A 19500-nucleotide genomic window follows, 5' to 3' on the forward strand; every position below is an offset into this window, starting at 1 on the left:
TTTGAAAGAAAAAAAACCAGGCCTTTTCTGCAATATTATTATTTCAAATCAGGGCTTCTTTTTCATTTTTCATCTATCTTTTGAGTAATAACTAGGATAATTAATCCTAATTTTAAAATAAATTGCCTTAAAGGTAATATGATGAGTCTGTACTGCCAGCAAGTATCCCTTGTTCAAAATAATTTTGCTGGCTACAAGGTTACAGAGAATCAAGGTATGATGGTAAAGTGCTGAAAAATAGTAGAAAAAAAAATCACAACCCAAAACATTGGTCCTGGGACGTGTTAGCAGGGCTGATAAGCAAATCAAGCCATTCTTAAATCATTTTCACAACATTATAATGAGATCTCCAGTATATAATTTGCTCTCTATTCCATCTACACACACATTCAAAAATTACTAATTTAGGATGTTTCAACAGCTTCAGCAATCAATTGCTTAGGACTTCACTAACTTAAATGATATGTATTTATAAACTATCATATGGATATACAAATAAAAATGCAATTATATGTGTGCTTATCAAGGTTATACCCCAATGAATCAGTTATTTTTTGAAAATTTATGTATAGCATAGCATGAATAAATTAAACTTACTAATCTTTTCATATTTTCAGTCTACATTTTACCTGGCAATGGTAACTTTAAACTTTAAAGAAACATAAAAATAGATCTGCTATATCAAGAAAAGCTCCTTTAATCCAGCATTTTATGTGTCATTGTGGACAACCACATACCTCTGGTTTGCTTGCAAGCAGAAAAGAGAGATGTATCTATGTTGTTGTTGTTAGTTGCGAAGTCGTGTCCGACCCATCGCGACCCTATGGACAACGTTTCTCCAGGCCTTCCTGTCCTCTACCATCTTCTGGAGTCCATTTAAGCTCACGCCTACTGCTTCAGTGACTCCATCCAGCCACCTCATTCTCTGTCGTCCCCTTCTTCTATTGCCCTCAATCTTTCCCAGCATTAGGCTCTTCTCCAGTGAGTCCTTCCTTCTCATTAGGTGGCCAAAGTATTTCAGTTTTAGCTTCAGGATCTGGCCTTCTAAAGAGCAGTCAGGGTTGATCTCTAGGACTGACCGGTTTGATCGCCTTGCAGTCCAAGGGACTCGCAGGAGTCTTCTCCAGCACCATAGTTCAAAGGCTTCAATTCTTTGGCGCTCAGCCTTTCTTATGGTCCAACTTTCACTGCCATACATTGCAACTGGGAAGACCATAGCCTTGACTATACGCACTTTTGTTGACAGAGTGGTGTCTTTGCTTTTTAGTGTGCTGTCTAGATTTGCCATGGCTTTCCTCCCGAGGAGCAAGCGTCTTTTAATTTCTTGGCTAGTCCCCATCTGCAGTGATCTTGGAGAGCAGGAAAATAAAATCTGTCACTACCTCCATTTCTTCCCCATCTATTTGCCAGGAATTGAGAGGGCCAGATGCCATGATCTTGGTTTTCTTAATGTTTAGTTTCAACCCATGTTTTGCACTCTCCTTCTTCACTCACAACAAGAGGCTCTTTAGTTCCTCTTCACTTTCTGCCATTAGAGTGGTATCATCTGCATATCTTAGGTTGTTGATGTTTCTTCCGGCAATCTTAATTCCAACTTTTGATTCATCTAGCCCTGCCTTTCTCATGATGTGCTCTGCATATAAGTTAAATAGGCAAGGCGACAGTATACAGCCTTGCCGGACTCCTTTCCCAATTTTGAAGCAATCAGTGGTTCCGTGTCCAGTTCTCACTGTTGCTTCTTGGTCCGCATATAGGTTTCTCAAGAGACAAATAAGAGGGTCTGGTACGCCCATCTCTTTAAGGACTTGCCAGAGTTTGTTATGATCCACACAATCAAAGGCTTTAGCATAGTCAGTGAAGCAGAAGTAGATGTTTTTCTGGAACTCTCTAGCTTTCTCCATGATCCAACGTATGTTGGCAATTTGATCTTGGTTCCTCTGTCTCTTCGAAATCCTGCCTGTACTTCTGGTAGTTCTCGATCCACATACTGCTGGAGTCTAGCTTGTAGAATTTTAAGCATAACTTTACTAGCATGAGAAATGAGTGCAATGGTGCGATAGTTTGAACATTCTTTGGCACTGCCTTTCTTTGGAATTGGAATGTAAACTGATCTTTTCCAATCCTGTGGCCACTGTTGAGTTTTCCAAATTTGCTGGCAAATTGAGTGTAGCACTTTTACTGCATCGTCTTTTAAGATTTTGAATAGCTCAGCTGGAATACTGTCACCTCCACTAGCTTTGTTGTTGCTCAGCTTTTCTAAGGTCCACTTCACTTCACATTCTAGGATGTCTGGCTCGAGGTCAGTGACCACCTCATTGTGATTATCAGGGATGTTAAGCTCATTCTTGTATAGTTCTTCTGTGTAATTTTGCCACCTCTTCTTAATCTCTTCTGCCTCTGTTAGGTCCCTGCCATTTTGGTCCTTTATCATGCCCATTTTTGCATGAAACGTTCCTTTCATCTCTCCAATTTTCTTGAAAAGATCTCTGGTCCTCCCTATTCTATTGTTTTCTTCTATTTCTTTGCATTGTTCATTTAAGAAGGCATTCTTATCTCTTCTAGCTATTCTTTGGAATTCTGCATTTAATTGGGCATATCTTTCTTTTTCTCCCTTGCCTTTCGCTTCCCTCCTTTCCTCAGCTATTTGCAAAGCTTCCTCAGACAGCCATTTTGCTTTCTTGCATTTCTTTTTCTTTGGGAGGATTTTGGTAGCTACCTGTTGTACAATGTTGCGAACCTCTGTCCATAGTTCTTCAGGCACTCTGTCTATCAGATCTAATTCCTTAAATCTATTTGTCACCTCTACTGTATATTGAACAGGGATATGATTTAATTCATATGTATCTATATTCAGCTGTTATTCCCTTATGACTAGTATTTGGAGGCATGATCTTCTAATTTAGAGCTAACATTAAGTCTTCAAGATCATAGCCTTCATAGATCTTTCATACTGTGCATATATCTAATGCTAAATAATAAATTATATTTCTCAAGCTTTTAAAAATTTTGAACTCCAACTCCATCCTAACTATTAAAATATATTTAAGCTCCAGACCCTAATGTTTGAGAGGTTAAAAAAAATCCACCTTTGATACTCTGTGATTAATAATTGTATACATTTCAGTCTAATCTCCCTTGTTTGCTGTTTTCCAAGTCAAAGTCTTACATATTATAGAAAGTAGATCTTATAGAATTTTATAGAATTATTATAGAAAGTAGTCAACCTGCCCCAATCATTTTGATTGCTGTCTTCTACACTTTTCACACTTTAGTTCTAATATATGCTTTTTAAAAAACGTTATGCCAATCAACCCCTTCATGGATTACTGCCTTGTCGTGGCGAAGGGGCTTGCGTAATTCAATGAAGCTATGAGCTATGCCGTGCAGGGCCACCCAAGATGGAAAGGTCATAGCAGAGAATTCTGACAAAACGTGATCCACTGGAGAAGCAAATGGCAAACCACTCCAGTATCTTTGCCATGAAAACCCTATGGACAGTACCAAAAGGCAAAACGATATGACGCTGGAAGATGAGCCCCTCAGGTCGGAAGGCGTCCAATATGCTACTGGGGAAGAGCAGAAGGCTAGTACTAGTAGCGCCAGAAAGAATGAAGCGACTGGGCCAAAGCCGAAAGGACGCTCAGCTGTGGATGTGTCTGGTGGTGAAAGGAAAGTCCGATGCTGTAAAGATTCTTTCTCCATAGGAACCTGGAATGTAAGATCCATGAATCAAGGAAAGCTGGACATGGTCAAACAAGAGATGACAAGACTAAACATCGACATCTTAGGTATCAGCGAACTAAAATGGACAGGAATGGGTGATGACCATCAGGTATACTACTGCGGGCAAGAATCCCTCAGAAGAAATGGAGTAGCCTTCATAGTCAATAAAAAAGTAGGAAAAGCAATACTGGGATACAACCCTCAAAATGACAGAATGATCTCAGTTCGAATCCAAGGCAAACCATTCAATATCACAGTAGTCCAAGTCTATGCCCCAACCACCGGTGCTGAAGAGGATGAAATTGACCGGTTCTATGAAGCCCTACAGCACCTTATAGAACTAACACCCAAAAATGATGTCCTTATCATCATGGGAGATTGGAATGCTAAAGTAGGAAGCCAAAAGATAACTGGAATAACAGGCAAGTTTGGCCTTGGAGTACAAAATGAAGCAGGGCACAGGCTGATAGAATTTTGTCAAGAGAATACGATGGTCATAGCAAACACTCTTTTCCAACAACCCAAGAGACGGCTTTACACATGGACATCACCAGACGGTCAACACAGAAATCAGATTGACTATATGCTCTGCAGCCAAAGATGGAGAAGCTCTATACAGTCAGTAAACACAAGACCAGGAGCTGACTGTGGCTCAGACCATGAGCTTCTTGTTGCAAAGTTTAGGCTTAAATTAAAGAAAGTAGGGAAAAGTGCTAGGCCAGTCAGGTATGAATTAAATCATATCCCTGTTCATTATACAGTAGAGGTGACAAATAGATTTAAGGAATTAGATCTGATAGACAGAGTGCCTGAAGAACTATGGACAGAGGTTCGCAACATTGTACAAGAGGTAGCAACCAAAACCATCCCAAAGAAAAAGAAATGCAAGAAAGCAAAATGGCTGTCTGAGGAAGCTTTGCAAATAGCTGAGGAAAGGAGGGAAGCGAAAGGCAAGGGAGAAAAAGAAAGATATGCCCAATTAAATGCAGAATTCCAAAGAATAGCTAGAAGAGATAAGAATGCCTTCTTAAATGAACAATGCAAAGAAATAGAAAAAAACAATAGAATAGGGAGGACCAGAGATCTTTTCAAGAAAATTGGAGAGATGAAGGGAACGTTTCATGCAAAAATGGGCATGATAAAGGACCAAAATGGCAGGGACCTAACAGAGGCAGAAGAGATTAAGAAGAGGTGGCAAAATTACACAGAAGAACTATACAAGAATGAGCTTAATGTCCCTGATAATCACAATGAGGTGGTCACTGAGCTCGAGCCAGACATCCTAGAATGTGAAGTGAAGTGGGCCTTAGAAAAGCTGAGCAACAACAAAGCTAGTGGAGGTGACAGTATTCCAGCTGAGCTATTCAAAATCTTAAAAGACGATGCAGTAAAAGTGCTACACTCAATTTGCCAGCAAATTTGGAAAACTCAACAGTGGCCACAGGATTGGAAAAGATCAGTTTACATTCCAATTCCAAAGAAAGGCAGTGCCAAAGAATGTTCAAACTATCGCACCATTGCACTCATTTCTCATGCTAGTAAAGTTATGCTTAAAATTCTACAAGCTAGACTCCAGCAGTATGTGGATCGAGAACTACCAGAAGTACAGGCAGGATTTCGAAGAGGCAGAGGAACTAGAGATCAAATTGCTAACATACGCTGGATCATGGAGAAAGCTAGAGAGTTCCAGAAAAACATCTACTTCTGCTTCATTGACTATGCTAAAGCCTTTGATTGTGTGGATTATAACAAACTCTGGCAAGTCCTTAAAGAGATGGGCATACCAGACCATCTTATTTGTCTCTTGAGAAACCTATATGCAGGCCAAGAAGCAACAGTGAGAACTGGACACGGAACCACTGATTGGTTCAAAATTGGGAAAGGAGTCCGGCAAGGCTGTACACTGTCGCCTTGCCTATTTAACTTATATGCAGACCACATCATGAGAAAGGCAGGGCTAGATGAATCAAAAGTTGGAATTAAGATTGCCGGAAGAAACATCAACAACCTAAGATATGCAGATGATACCACTCTAATGGCAGAAAGTGAAGAGGAACTAAAGAGCCTCTTGTTGCGAGTGAAGAAGGAGAGTGCAAAACTTGGGTTGAAACTAAACATTAAGAAAACCAAGATCATGGCATCTGGCCCTCTCAATTCCTGGCAAATAGATGGGGAAGAAATGGAGGTAGTGACAGATTTTATTTTCCTGGGCTCCAAGATCACTGCAGATGGGGACTGTAGCTAAGAAATTAAAAGACGCTTGCTCCTGGGGAGGAAAGCCATGGCAAATCTAGACAGCACACTAAAAAGCAGAGACATCACCCTGTCAACAAAAGTGCGTATAGTCAAGGCTATGGTCTTCCCAGTTGCAATGTATGGCAGTGAAAGTTGGACCATAAAAAAAGGCTGAGCGCCAAAGAATTGAAGCCTTTGAACTATGGTGCTGGAGAAAACTCCTGCGAGTCCCTTGGACTGCAAGGCGATCAAACTGGTCAGTCCTAGAGGAAATCAGCCCTGACTGCTCTTTAGAAGGCCAGATCCTGAAGCTAAAAATCAAATACTTTGGCCATCTAATGAGAAGGAAGGACTAACTGGAGAAGAGCCTAATGCTGGGAAAGATTGAGTTCAATAGAAGAAGGGGACGACAGAGAATGAGGTGGCTGGATGGAGTCACTGAAGCAGTAGGCGTGAGCTTAAATGGACTCCAGAAGATGGTAGAGGACAGGAAGGCCTGGAGGAACATTGTCCATAGGGTCGCGATGGGTCGGACACAACTTCGCAACTAACAACAACAATGCCAATCAACTCTATACAGCAGGAGTCCCCAACCTCCGGTCCATGGACCAGTACTGAGGGTTGTGTGTGTGTGTGTGTGTGTGTGTATGTGTGTCTGTGTGTGTTCCTGTATTGGCTAATGTATTTTTGTTTGATTAAATTGTATCCTTTTATTGGGGTGAAGGGGGTTTCTCATCACCAGCAACAGGGCCGCAGAAACAAGTAAAGCCCCATCCACAAGATCCAGGCAGCACACAAAATCACGCATCCTCTGGTCTGCAGAAAAACCTCTCCACAGAACTAGTCCCTGGCGCCCAAAAGGTTGGGGACCTATGCTATACAGCATTCCAGATGCACTTGTATCATGAATTTGTATAATTAGTGTTAGCACTTTTATTTTCAAACACTTTCAAATGATCCCTACCATCCAATTTGCCTTTTTTCTTAGGTTCAGTACACCAAATACATCTTCTTGGACTTATGACCTATGACTTCAAAATGTTTTTTTCCAGACTGGTTACCCCGCAGCTCATCCTCCATCAATGTCTATGAGATCTGATTTTTTCCCCCCCTACAACGTGCATCACTTTCCTTTTATCTTGCTGGCTAGATTTTGAAGGGAAAATAGTCAATCCTGCCATGTATTGCTTTTGGTGCAAACGAAGCTTTGGGTTGCTAATGGATGCTTCAGACAAGCTTATAGTGCTAGGTGAAATGAAATTACCCAATTTCCTGTGTTCACCCAACACGCAATCCAAAACCAACCAAAGACACTGAAGCCAGGAAGTGGGGCGGGCTTCGAGAACATCTTATTTTTTCCCCCCATTATCAAAAGCTTTGGTGAGGGAACACAGATGCAAGAAAACCACGATGTACTTGACCCTATAATCCAGGGGTCTTCAAACTTGGCCCTTTTATGACTTGTGGACTTCAACTCCCAGAAATCCTCAGCCAGGCACACTGGCTGAGGAATTCTGGGAGTTGAAGTCCACAAGTCATAAAAGGGCCAAGTTTGAAGACCCCCTGCTATAATCAGTTACTAACCGAAGCTGCAATGTTTGCTGTATATATATATATATATATACCCGGAAACAAAGCCACGCCACTGAAGAGCTAGTAACCGAAAGCACCTCCTTGGCAACAGAGCGGTTCTTGCCTTTTTGAACTAAAAGAGCGGGCAAAGGGCCGCGGTGCGTCCCGCCTCTCTCCAGGCCGGAAGGCGGAGCCAGTTGACTGAAGCCCGCAGCTGAAGGCAAGAGCGGCAGAGACTGGGAAGCGGCAGGCAAAAGTGGGGGTGGCGCTTCTGGTTCAGCGATAGCCGGCACCGACATGTCGCACGCTTCTCCGCTCTCGAAACCGTCCAAGCCGAGCAACCCCCGAGTCTTTTTCGATGTGGACGTCGGGGGTGAACGAGGTGCGGGTGGCAGGAGAGGAGGAGGCGGGGTGGCCACGCGCGTGCGGAGGTTGGAAAGGTGGGGCTGGCAGCGGGATGGCCGCGCCGCATCGGACCCTCGTGCCGAAGGAACGCCTTGCGCCCCAGTCTTCGGGCGAGGCGCCTCTGGGCAGAACCTGAGCAAATAGCGGTAAACGATGAAGACCTTTTCCACGGGACGGGCGCCGAACGGAGGGCGGGGGGGGGAGAGCGGGGGGGAAAAGGAGGGGAGGGTGTGTTTGTGTGAATGCGCGCTGCTTTCCGGTTGTCTGCACCGGAGAATCAGTTGGATGGCTCCGGCGCCTTCGTATTTTCTTTTGTAATGTCTCCACCACCCTGCGCGCTACCTTGCCGCCACACGCGCCCTGCAGAAGTTTCTCGAAGGCCTCAGCCTTGGAACTCAACGCTGAATGTGAAGCAGCTTTCACAAGAGATCGATGGGACGTTAAGGTGCTTCCAAGTAAAATAGGCAGAATGCAGAAATGCAGTCATTATGAAGCTTTATTCATCGATAGGTTATATATAAAAGAGCTATATGGCATGGAAGCATCCATGCTTGTATGATAAGAGAATGCATGCAAGTGAGAAGATAGAAAAAGAGAAGCAGAACAAAGAAGCAGCCCCTGGGCAGAGGTATTTATGGGGGGTCTCGGCCCCTCCCTAGCCATAAAACTCTCGCCAATGGGGCTGCTGCAGGGGAGCAAAGAAGCCTCTTTGCTCCATCTGATGACTTATTTAGGGAACTGCCATGGGCTGGCACAAAACATGTAACACTGAAGGCCGCGGTGTTCCTTGCGGTAGTATCACGGTGGTCTGCGCTTCGGATGAGCGGCTCAGCTAAGGTTACGGGGGGAGGGGTTTCCCCCTTCTCCCATCCTCAAAGCGCCTGACGCACGCAAGCAGAGCAAAATAGGTTTATTAACCACAACGTGAGGGTACTCGCTTCTCGCCTCTGCAACCTGAAGTCCTGTTGGTGGTCAGATAAAATGTTCACACTCGGTTCTCGAGGTATGAACTGATTTTGGTAGCCTTAAGAAAAGGAATGTGCTGTGATTTTATGGGTGGTGGCCCGAAGGTTAATGCCCTGCAGAACTATTGTAAAATTATATCTTCCATTCAGTCACTTGCAGATCAATCTCAGGTGTGTTTGTTGTTAGCTGCGAAGTCCTGTCCGACTCATCCTGACCCTATGGACAACGTTCCTCCAGGCCTTCCTCTCCTCTACCATCTTCTGGAGTCCATTTAAGCTCACGCCTACTGCTTCAGTAACTCCATCCAGCCACCTCATTCTCTGTCGTCCCCTTCTTCTCTTGCCCTCAACCTTTCCCAGCATGAGGCTCTTCTCCAGTGAGTCCTTCCTTCTCATTAGGTGGCCAAAGTATTTCAGTTTCAACTTCAGGATCTGGCCTTCTAAAGAGCAGTCAGGGCTGATTTCCTCTAGGACTGACCGGTTTGATTGCCGTGCAGTCCAAGGGACTCGCAGGAGTCTTCTCCAGCACCATAGTTCAAAGGCCTCAATTCTTTGGCGCTCAGCCTTTTTTTATGGTCCAACTTTCACTGCCATACATTGCAACTGGGAAGACCATAGCCTTGACTATATGCACTTTTGTTGACAGGGTGATGTCTCTGCTGTTTAGTGTGCTGTCTAGATTTGCCATGGCTTTCCTCCCGAGGAGCAAGCGTCTTTTAATTTCTTGGCTACAGTCCCCATCTGTAGTGATCTTGGAGCCCAGGAAAATAAAATCTGTCACTACCTCCATTTCTTCCCCATCTATTTGCCAGGAATTGAGAGGGCCGGATGCCATGATCTTGGTTTTCTTAATGTTAAGTTTCAACCCAAGTTTTGCACTCTCCTTCTTTACCCGCAACAAGAGGCTCTTTAGTTCTTCTTCACTTTCTGCCATTAGAGTGGTATCATCTGCATATCTTATTGATATTTCTTCCGGCAATCTTAATTCCAACTTTTGATTCACGTGTGTACTTGGCAGTAAATCCCACTGAAATCAGATACTGTAGACTTATATTCTGGGTCTCTTAGCTTAATAACTTATATCAGTCCCAGTAATTCTGGTTCTTGAGCAAATTCATATTTAAATACGACAACTATCATAAAATATAAGCTCCTTCATCATGCTACCTTTGTTTCTTTTGTTAAGCTAAACCTTAGAAGACACCTAGAAATAACATAAACAATTTTAATTTACTACTTTCTGTAGAAATTCATAATTCTCCCTATCTTACTTTAAAAAAGAATTTTAAAATAAGTGCTTGAAATTTCTATCACTAAAAGTGTATTATAACATGGATGGGTACCACAATAAATTTTCATAATATGGAATATACTAATTGCATCCAGTATATAGAAGAGAACAGAATAAGGGACCTTGGAGGTCATCTATTCCAACCCTTTGCTTAGGCAGGAAATCATATATAATTTCAGAAAAAGGGTTGTCCAATCTCTCCTTAAAAACTTCCAGTGTTGGAGTATTCACCACTTTTGGAGGCAAGTTGTTGCACTGATTAATTGTTCTAACTGTCAGGAAATTTCTCCTTAGTTCTAGGTTGCTTCTCTGATTAGTTTCCATCCATTGCTTCTTGTCCTGCCCTCAGGTGCTTTGGAGAATTGGAATACTGCTATCATGTTACCCTTAGTCCTTCTTTTCATTAAACTAGACATACCCAATTCCAGCAACCATTCTTTCTATGTTTTAGCCTCCAGTCCCCTGATAAACTTTGTTGTTCTTTTCTGCACTCTTTCTAGTGGAACATCAGAGTTCAAGAACCCTTTATACACTTAAAGTTGTATTAATACTGGCAAAATTTAGTGAATTGAATCCTGGATTTATTGAAAGAATGGTGGGATACACATTGCTAAAATAAGTACAGCTACAGATTTCTCTCGTTCCAGTTGGTCGAATGGTATTAGAACTGTTTGCAGATATTGTACCTAAAACTGCAGAAAATTTTCGTGCATTGTGCACTGGAGAAAAAGGTATTGGGCCTACAACTGGAAAACCTCTTCATTATAAAGGATGTCCTTTCCACAGAAGTAAGTAATTGTTCTTGTATGAATGAATAATAAATTATAGTCAAAGCACCTAAGAATAAATATAACAAAGAAACAAAATAGCATACATTTCATGAGAAAGAAGTCCTTCCATCAAGTGCTGTAGTTTCTTCCTATATCTAACTATAGCAGCCAAACATTTGGCAAGCACTATAGTGACATTTGATTCTAGAGTCTTGTATTGTTATAATTTGGGATATCCAAAGCACTGATGTTGGTATCTTATTTTAGTTTAACAGAAAATTGTGTACCTTTTTAAAAAAAAAACAATAAATAGATGACAGTTCCTTGTTTGTATCCATTAAAACACTGAGCTACTGAAAAGCAATTAAAGTTGCCCAATGCATGCATATAATAACAGTGTTCTTGGTGCAGAGCATATTATATGTTGATTTGGGAGTCCCTTAACACTTGAGTATGTTTAGGGAGATATGAGAGGAACTAATTTGGAAAATAGACAAAAATAGAATTTTATGTCTTTACATAAAGTGCTTACTACAATTGATAATAATTCACCCTCAAAACAAAATTATTGGAGCATGAATGTTTGGATCTTGGAATAGCTTATTTTGTAATTGTTCCCTATGATCAGAACACTAAAAATGCTGTTTGGAATGCAGAGTATTTTTTCCTATCAGTTTGTTTTTTTCAATCTTAGAACGTTTTCATACCTCTTATCAAGTTAGATTGCTAAAATGCTGATTTGCACAGAGAGAGAATAAGAAACAGTCAGTAATGGAAAAAAGGCAGTTGATTTTAGATAATTAAGATCTGTTTCAGCTTTTTCACTTTGGTTCAATTGTAGTTATCAAGGAATTTATGATCCAGGGTGGAGATTTTTCAAATCAGGATGGAACAGGTGGAGAAAGTATATATGGAGAAAAGTTTGAAGATGAAAATTTTCATTATAAGGTAATAGGTGTTATAACTAAAATTTCCAGTGGTCACAATTCTGCTAATGAATGTTGGATTTGAAGGAAAACCAAACACCATATTTAAAGCTCTTGAAGGAGGTAGAAATCAGGGAGAAGCACAGCTCCACATACCTTCCAAAGTTTTTGTTCTTTTTTCCAAATCTGTTTTAAGAAGATTTCTATGAAAATGAAAAGAAATAATTAAATATATTCATTTACACCATGGGCTAGTACAGTGGTGGCGAACCTATGGCACAAGTGCCAGAGGCGGCACTCAGAGCCCTCTCTGTGGGCATGCCGTCACCCCAGCCCCTCCTCACCAGCAGCCCCCCCGGAGGAGAGTCACCCCAGGTGCGGCTCGCAAGGAGCAACCCAGCCAAGCACATGGCAGCTGAGCAGATGATGCTGCGGGGTGTAGGCGGATGGCATGGCCACCATGGTGCTGCAGGGCCACCTGGGCGATTGCAGCGGGCCGTGGATGGCCCTGCAGGGTGGGGGTGGGTGGGTGGAGCAGGGGCAGGGCGGTTTTTGGGCACTTGGTCTCTAAAAGGTTCGCCATCACTGGGCTAGTATATCTCTGCTTTTGGTTTGGAGCAGATTTAGGGATCTTTCACAAAATGCTTTCATTTCCTGCTGAAATGCCACCTTTCATGTAGGATGACGGAATTACTGAGAATGAAGAGTGCTAACACTTATTCTGCAGTGATATATCCAATATATAAATGCTTTTCTTTCTATTAACAACATACAGCATTTATATTGCATTTATGTGTACATACATGATAGTGTAAATAGGACAGTTATTGCTAAAGAACAAGTTTTGGCTATCTTTATTGAGCGAGATTTCAATCTTTCAAGTAAAATTAATTTTATCTCAAATTCTTAGATAAATATTAAATGCTGGAGATACTTGTCTTTTAAATGTCACAACTTAAAATCTTATGATCCTACTTTTAACTTTATATTATGTATAAATTTTAAACATGGGTATGCAGCTTTTTGACTGGGTGAAAGTTTTTCTTAGCTATGTATCCAAATATACGATATTGCAGATTACCTGTTCAGTAAGTTATGTATGATTTTCAATTTACCAATGAATCATTCTCATGAGAATAACAATAATGTTATTTTATTTAGCATGATAAACCAGGTTTGCTGAGCATGGCAAATGCAGGATGCAATACAAATGGCTCACAGTTCTTTATCACAACTGTGCCCACCCCTCACCTTGATGGGAAACATGTGGTTTTTGGGCAAGTGATCAAGGGCATGGGTGTTGCAAAACTTCTAGAAAATGTTGAAGTAAAAGGAGAAAAACCTATAAAGGTAAGCTAAAATTGTCAGGGTATATTTTTCATATTATAATTTTTTTAAGATAATTCAAATATGTTTTCATTCCTCTTAAAATATGAATCAAATTTTTCAATAATGAAATTTGTTTGCTTTGCTGGTTATTATCTTTTCTACTAGAATAATTTTAATAAATGAAATATTTGCTGGGTCCCTCTAGATGTTGGTTAATTTCAACTCTAGCATACTGGAACATGTTGATTAGGGTTGCTGGGATAGCTGGCAAAGCAAGAATTAAGCTTTTTCCATGTCTATCTTAGACTAAACAGGAGTCAGTTTGCGGTGTAGCTACTAACGTTCAAGACAGTTATGATTATTTTTACTTTTGAAGTAAAGTTGAAAAAACTAAGTTTGAGGCTTTGAAAACATTTGGAAAAAATGACAGGTGTGTTTTCTGAAAATTGAAACGGGTTGCTATTGAAAAAGTTGCATTTTATATATTTCTTTTATAGTTGTGCATTATTGCAGAATGTGGAGATCTAAAAGAAGGAGAAAACTGGGAAATCTGTCCCATGGATTGTTTTGGAGATACTCATGCAGACTTTCCTGAAGATTCTGACATAGATTTAAAGGAAGTAAGTGTTTCATTTATTTCCTATGTTAATATTAAAGAATCTTTGTTACAAGATCATTTTAAATTATATTATTGATCTTTTTAAAGTAGAAAACATGTTACACAAAGTTGTCCTAGTCTTGTTTTCTGTCTTGATATTCTGCAGCTTCCAAAGCTTTAAAGCTAGATGGAGTACTCTATTTATTCTTCTGACATGTTGCTGCATTGCAACTCTTAAATATTATATGCAGTTATATCCAATGGTGTGTGGGAAACTGCTTCCAAGCTGTTTTTCCCCAGAATTCTTTATGGAACAAAATGAAATGATATGCTATGCTCAGTGCATTTGCTTCTTTTTTGTAGGTTGACAAGATTGTGACTATAGCTGAAGATGTAAAAAATATAGGCAATTCTTTGTTCAAATCACAAAATTGGGCAATGGCAGTCAAGAAATATAACAAGTCTTTGAGGTAAAATTATATACTGTCCTTAAAAATATACTGTACCTAGGGTTTTCAGGTCTGAACTGCAAACATCTGATGACTACTGATAGGCAGCAGAGATGCAGAAAATGTAAGCTGTTTGGTGCTATCTAGTGATAATCCAGATTTTTGCAGTCCAGATTTGATAGCTCTAGGTTTTACATTTTTTATTAGAAAGTGAAATTATGAATAGACAAAAGTAGCCTTTCTCATTTTTAATATATTGGTGGATAGCATATGGCCCATATAATCCCTGAAATAGTACCATCAAAAAAACAGTATTTTTTCTGCATAAAAATAAAAAGAGAGTGTAAGATTTTGGAAAGGTGTAAAAGAAGTACAAAAAGACAAAAGAACATCCCCCCCCCCAAAATATCCGTCTCATTTATTTGCAAAATTTTACTGCACTTGTTTTGCTCATTGCAACATTTGATCACTAGATTTTTTAAAAATTAGTTTATTTCAAGATTCTCTTATTTCATTCATGTAACGTATGTGCACTATATTCAATAAAATGGGGGTGAGGAATGGGGAAAGATAACTAGTTTAAACAACACTAAATTGTTTGAATTTAGGTCCTGTTTAAATCATCTTAAGGATTTGCTTCAGTATTTAGTGAAACTTGACTTAAACAGGTCATGTTTGTCCAAACTCCAACTGTAATTATTTAATGTATAACACTGTTTCATCCACTCCGGCCTTATGGAACCAGCTGCCGGTCGAGCTCCGGACGGCACCGGACCTTCGCTCCTTCCGACGCGGTCTGAAGACCCACTTATTCGAACAAGCTGGCCTGGCCTGATGGGGGGATTTTAGGGTTTTTAATTGGTTTTTATACTGTATTGTTTTATTGGGCGATTATTTAATTCTCTTTTTAATTTTTGTATTTGTTATTTATATGTGCCCTGTTCACCGCCCTGAGTCCCTCGGGAAAAGGGCGGTATATAAATTTAATTATTAATAATATAATAATAATAATAATAATAATAATAATGATGATGATGATGATGATGATGATGATGTAGCATGGCCTCTTAATCAGAATTGATAACTTTCCTCTGGTAAAGTGTCTTATCTAGAGCAGCAAACATCCCCATTTAATACTAGCTCATGTTTAAAAAGTTATTGATTTCAAACGCCATTCTGTAATATGCTAACTATGCTTTAGTTGTCAACTGGGGAAATACAGGATGTGGGCTAAAATAATGCTGCATATATTTATTAGCTGAATGTCATAGGACATTGTGGACTTCAACTCCCAGAATTCCTGAGCCAGCCGAGGTTGCCTACCCCTGGTGTAGGATGATGTATAAGCATGTTGTTTAACATACACATGTAGTCTTCAAAATTGAGCCCAAAATTTCTGTTGCTAAGCAAAATATTTGTTAAGTGAATTTTGCCCATTTTTCTTGCCACAGTTGTTATTAACATGGTTGTTAAATGAATCTGGCTTCTCCATTGGTTTTGCCTCAGAAGATTTCAAAAGATGATCGCATAACATAAATAGGTTGCCAAATGCCTGATTTGATCACATGACCACAGGAAAGCTGCAATGGTTTTAAGTGAAAAGTGGTCATTAGTCACTTTTTTCAGTGCCATTTTAACTTCAGTCACTAAAGGAACTGTTGTAAGTTAAGTACTATCTGTAGTGGTTATAATCTACTTTAATTTGCAAATTATTGATTTAATATGGCTAGTTGATAAATTGTATAGCCTATTTTTAGCTACAATATATCCTGACAAAATGGAGAGAGAGAGAGGAGGAGAAGGACACTGCAATTATTGCTGCTGTTTCACTTAAAGTTGACTCATGCAGTTTAATCTGTCAGGTGCAGAAATTTAGAAATAAGCGTACGTATTGGTCAGAAAATGCATATACTTTTTTTTACTAAAGTTTATTACTGTTGTATTTGTGAATGGTCACATCCCAGGTAGGACTACTGTGCTGTAAAATTCCCATCTTATTTTATACAGATACCTTGAAGCTTCAAAAGCTGTGGCAGAGAAAGAAAGTTCAAAGCTGAATTCGGTAGCGTTGACATGTTATCTTAATACTGCTGCATGTAAACTGAAATTATTGGAGTGGCAGGATGCAATTGAAAACTGTGCTAAGGTAAATATTTTTCCATAAGGTACGTTCTGTAGCTTTCCTTGAAGCCACAAATATTTTAAAATAATTTATTTATCAAATTTAAGCACTATTCATCTTGCATCAAGGCTGTTTTATAGCAAATCAAAGTAAAACAGATTATTGAAATTACACAGAAGTGTACATGTCATGCTCAGTTCTGAGCATCCGTATCTGCCCATGCCATATATATGAGTCACCTCTTTAAATCAATCCCATCTTTTCTTGCTATTATATGACTGCTGCTGCCAAAGGCCAGGAAGATATATAGCTTTTTAGAGGAGCTCCTGGCAGGTGTTTCATACTCAGAATTCCAGTCAGTTTTGAATTTAAATTGCTGCACACCCCAGTATCTTACTCAAGTGTTTGCACTACATATTTAAAAATTGAGATTATACTCTTAGGTTTGCCTGTAGTATAATATTTGTTAAAAAAAACCTATGTAAATATTCAATAGAAGTTTCTTTATGCATTCTGTGTGCTATCCCATTTGTGTGGTGTATAATCATGCTGCAGAGTATATTCTCAGGAATTTATGTATCCAGTGATCAGCATATGGTGTATATAGCAGGCATGTCAAACTTCCGGCCCACGGACCGGATGCATCATACTAAAACCACGCCCACCCCATTGCTAGCAATGGGGGGAAAGTCGCGATATGTCGCATGACGTCACGTGACGTTGCGAGTTTGACATGCCTTGTGTATAGCAACAGCTTTTTAGGAATGGCTAAATAAGCATAGAATATTTATGCAAATATACTAAACCCGCAATTTAGCATAGATTGTCTCTTAGGCAGAATATTTATTAAATCCAAACGAAAGTTTATACATATGTAATATGTGAATAGGACTTTATGCATTTTATACATGGACAAAGTGGCAAATAAGAATTTAAATCTGCTTAGTGTACAGCAGACATGTCAAACACAAGGCCTGGGGGCCGGATCCGGCCCACAAAGTGGTTTCATGTGGCCCGCAAAGCCATTCTGGAAACAGTGAGGGAACGGCCCCCACTGCCTTGGGCCTGGCCCAGAGACCCTCCTTCTGCCAGAGACTCTCAGATCTGTCCCACTCCTGCCCAGGCCCCCATAGGCACCCTTGATGCGAACGATGTAGAGCTGGCCACGCCCACCCAGTAGGACATACGCACTCTAGCCATGCCCACCCAGTAGGCCACGCCCACCCTGGCCACACCCACCCAGCCCCTTGAGGGCAACCCCAATGCTGATGCGGCCCTCAATGAAATTGAGTTTGACACCCCTGGTGTACAGTATACAGATTTTGTCTTTTGTGCCTGAAGTCTACTAAACCAGGATCTGTTAATTATACAAAATGTCCATTAACTCCCAAATTGATTACTTCTGGAAAAGAGAATTTGTTAATTCTAAATGTCATAAATTCAGATATATGCAATTGACATTTTTATAATTTTGTAATTTATGTCAGTTTATATAAGTTTACACAGTTATTAGTGTAAAATCAATAATGTAACTGCACCAATGATGTAAAATGCTGTTTCAGAAACAGTGGACCTGGATCTACCATTTAGTCTGTTATATCCAATTTTTTTTAATGGGAGTCCAGAAAATTGGAGTTTTAGTGTGCAGATGGTAAATGTTAGTGATTTACACTGCTAGGTGCTTTAAACTTCATTTTGCATTAACTTCAATTTCAAATTGATTGAATCCAATTGACTATGGATTATGGTCCACATAACAGAACTTCTAGAAAATTTAGTTTCCTAAATCCTGATTGAATTTGTTTACATAAAACATCTAAATCAAGTCAATAGCTAGAAATGGGTTTTATTGACACAAAATATTATAGCTAATGTTCTCACTTTCTAGGCTCTGGCCATAGACCCCACTAATACTAAAGCACTTTACAGAAAGGCCCAAGCTTGGGAAGGAACGAAAGATTATGATAAGGCATTGGTAAGCATAAACATTTTTATCATTAATATTGCAATAAACATTTTATTTTTATCACTTTATTACTATAACTTGAGTTACTTTATAAATAACTCAAAGTAGAAAACATACCTGATAATCTTTCTTCTTCCTATTTTCCCCACAACAACCCTGTGAAGTGGGTTGAGCCGAGAGAAAATGACTGGCACAGTCACTTTTCATGCCTAAAATGGGATTAAAATTCAGTCTTCTGATTTCTAGGCCAACACTTTAATCACTATACCAAGTTGGTTTTCTCATTTACATATTGCTCAATTATTTATTTAACTTTACAGGTTGAGCTTCAGAAGGCTCAAGACATAGCCCCTCAGGATAAAGGTAACACTACCAGATTATCTTCGGTGATGAATTGGCCTATTGCTATTGATGACTAAAAGTACTGTATCTCATGATATACGTAACCCAGTATCACAATATTGGTGGAGGAGGTCAGGGAAAGATATGGAACGCACATGAGACTATCTAAATTTATATTTGCTGTCCCCTGCTCCTATTCTGTGGCATTCTGAACTGTTTATAAATAGTAAGTGCCTTCACACATCATGCTAAATTGTAATGTATCTTGTATGGTTTTGAAATAGCATAGTGTGGGACTCTTTTGTTTGAAACACCATTTATAGACATTTTCTTTAGACAAAGGGTGAAATAACATGATTTTTTTTGAATATTTGCATTCGTAGTATATTGCTTATGGGGAAAAAACATGTTGCATATACACATTCAAAGTGACACTAAATGTGTGATCTTATATTTTTTTACATCCACAGCCATCCGAATGGAAGTACAGAAAGTCAAGCAGAAGATAAAAAATGATAAGGAAAAAGAGAGGGCAGCATATGCAAAGATGTTTGCATGAATACAGTTTTTCTCTCTGTTTATACATATAAAGGCAGGATTAATGTGAGTCATTGTGGCAGCACACTTACAACTTTCGTGTATCATATATTTACATTTTGGATTTAAAAGTAATACTTTCAAACACTTGTCAGCATAAAAACGCTTGTGGTTGTATTTTAGCTTAATATATAAAAAAAACTACAAAATATCAGAATGATGCTGCAAAGAGCTTGTACAAGAACAGTGACATACTACCATTTTACATGT

The 19500-nt window shown here is 39.6% G+C and overlaps 1 protein-coding gene across 1 annotated transcript; it reads left to right on the forward strand.

The window, feature by feature from the left end:
• The first annotated feature begins 7768 nt into the window (after nt 1-7768).
• PPID (peptidylprolyl isomerase D) lies at nt 7769-19408 on the forward strand. The gene is made up of 10 exons (XM_083367951.1): nt 7769-7912; nt 10839-10979; nt 11803-11909; nt 13049-13237; nt 13714-13836; nt 14178-14284; nt 16271-16409; nt 18274-18360; nt 18672-18714; nt 19164-19408. Exons 1-10 carry the CDS (start codon nt 7828-7830, stop codon nt 19250-19252), a joined length of 1110 nt encoding a protein of 369 aa, XP_083224077.1. The 5' UTR covers nt 7769-7827; the 3' UTR covers nt 19253-19408.
• The last annotated feature ends 92 nt before the right edge of the window (nt 19409-19500 follow it).

This window comes from Vipera ursinii, assembly GCF_947247035.1.
Source record: "Vipera ursinii genome assembly, chromosome: 7".
Taxonomy (NCBI): Eukaryota; Metazoa; Chordata; class Lepidosauria; order Squamata; family Viperidae; genus Vipera; species Vipera ursinii.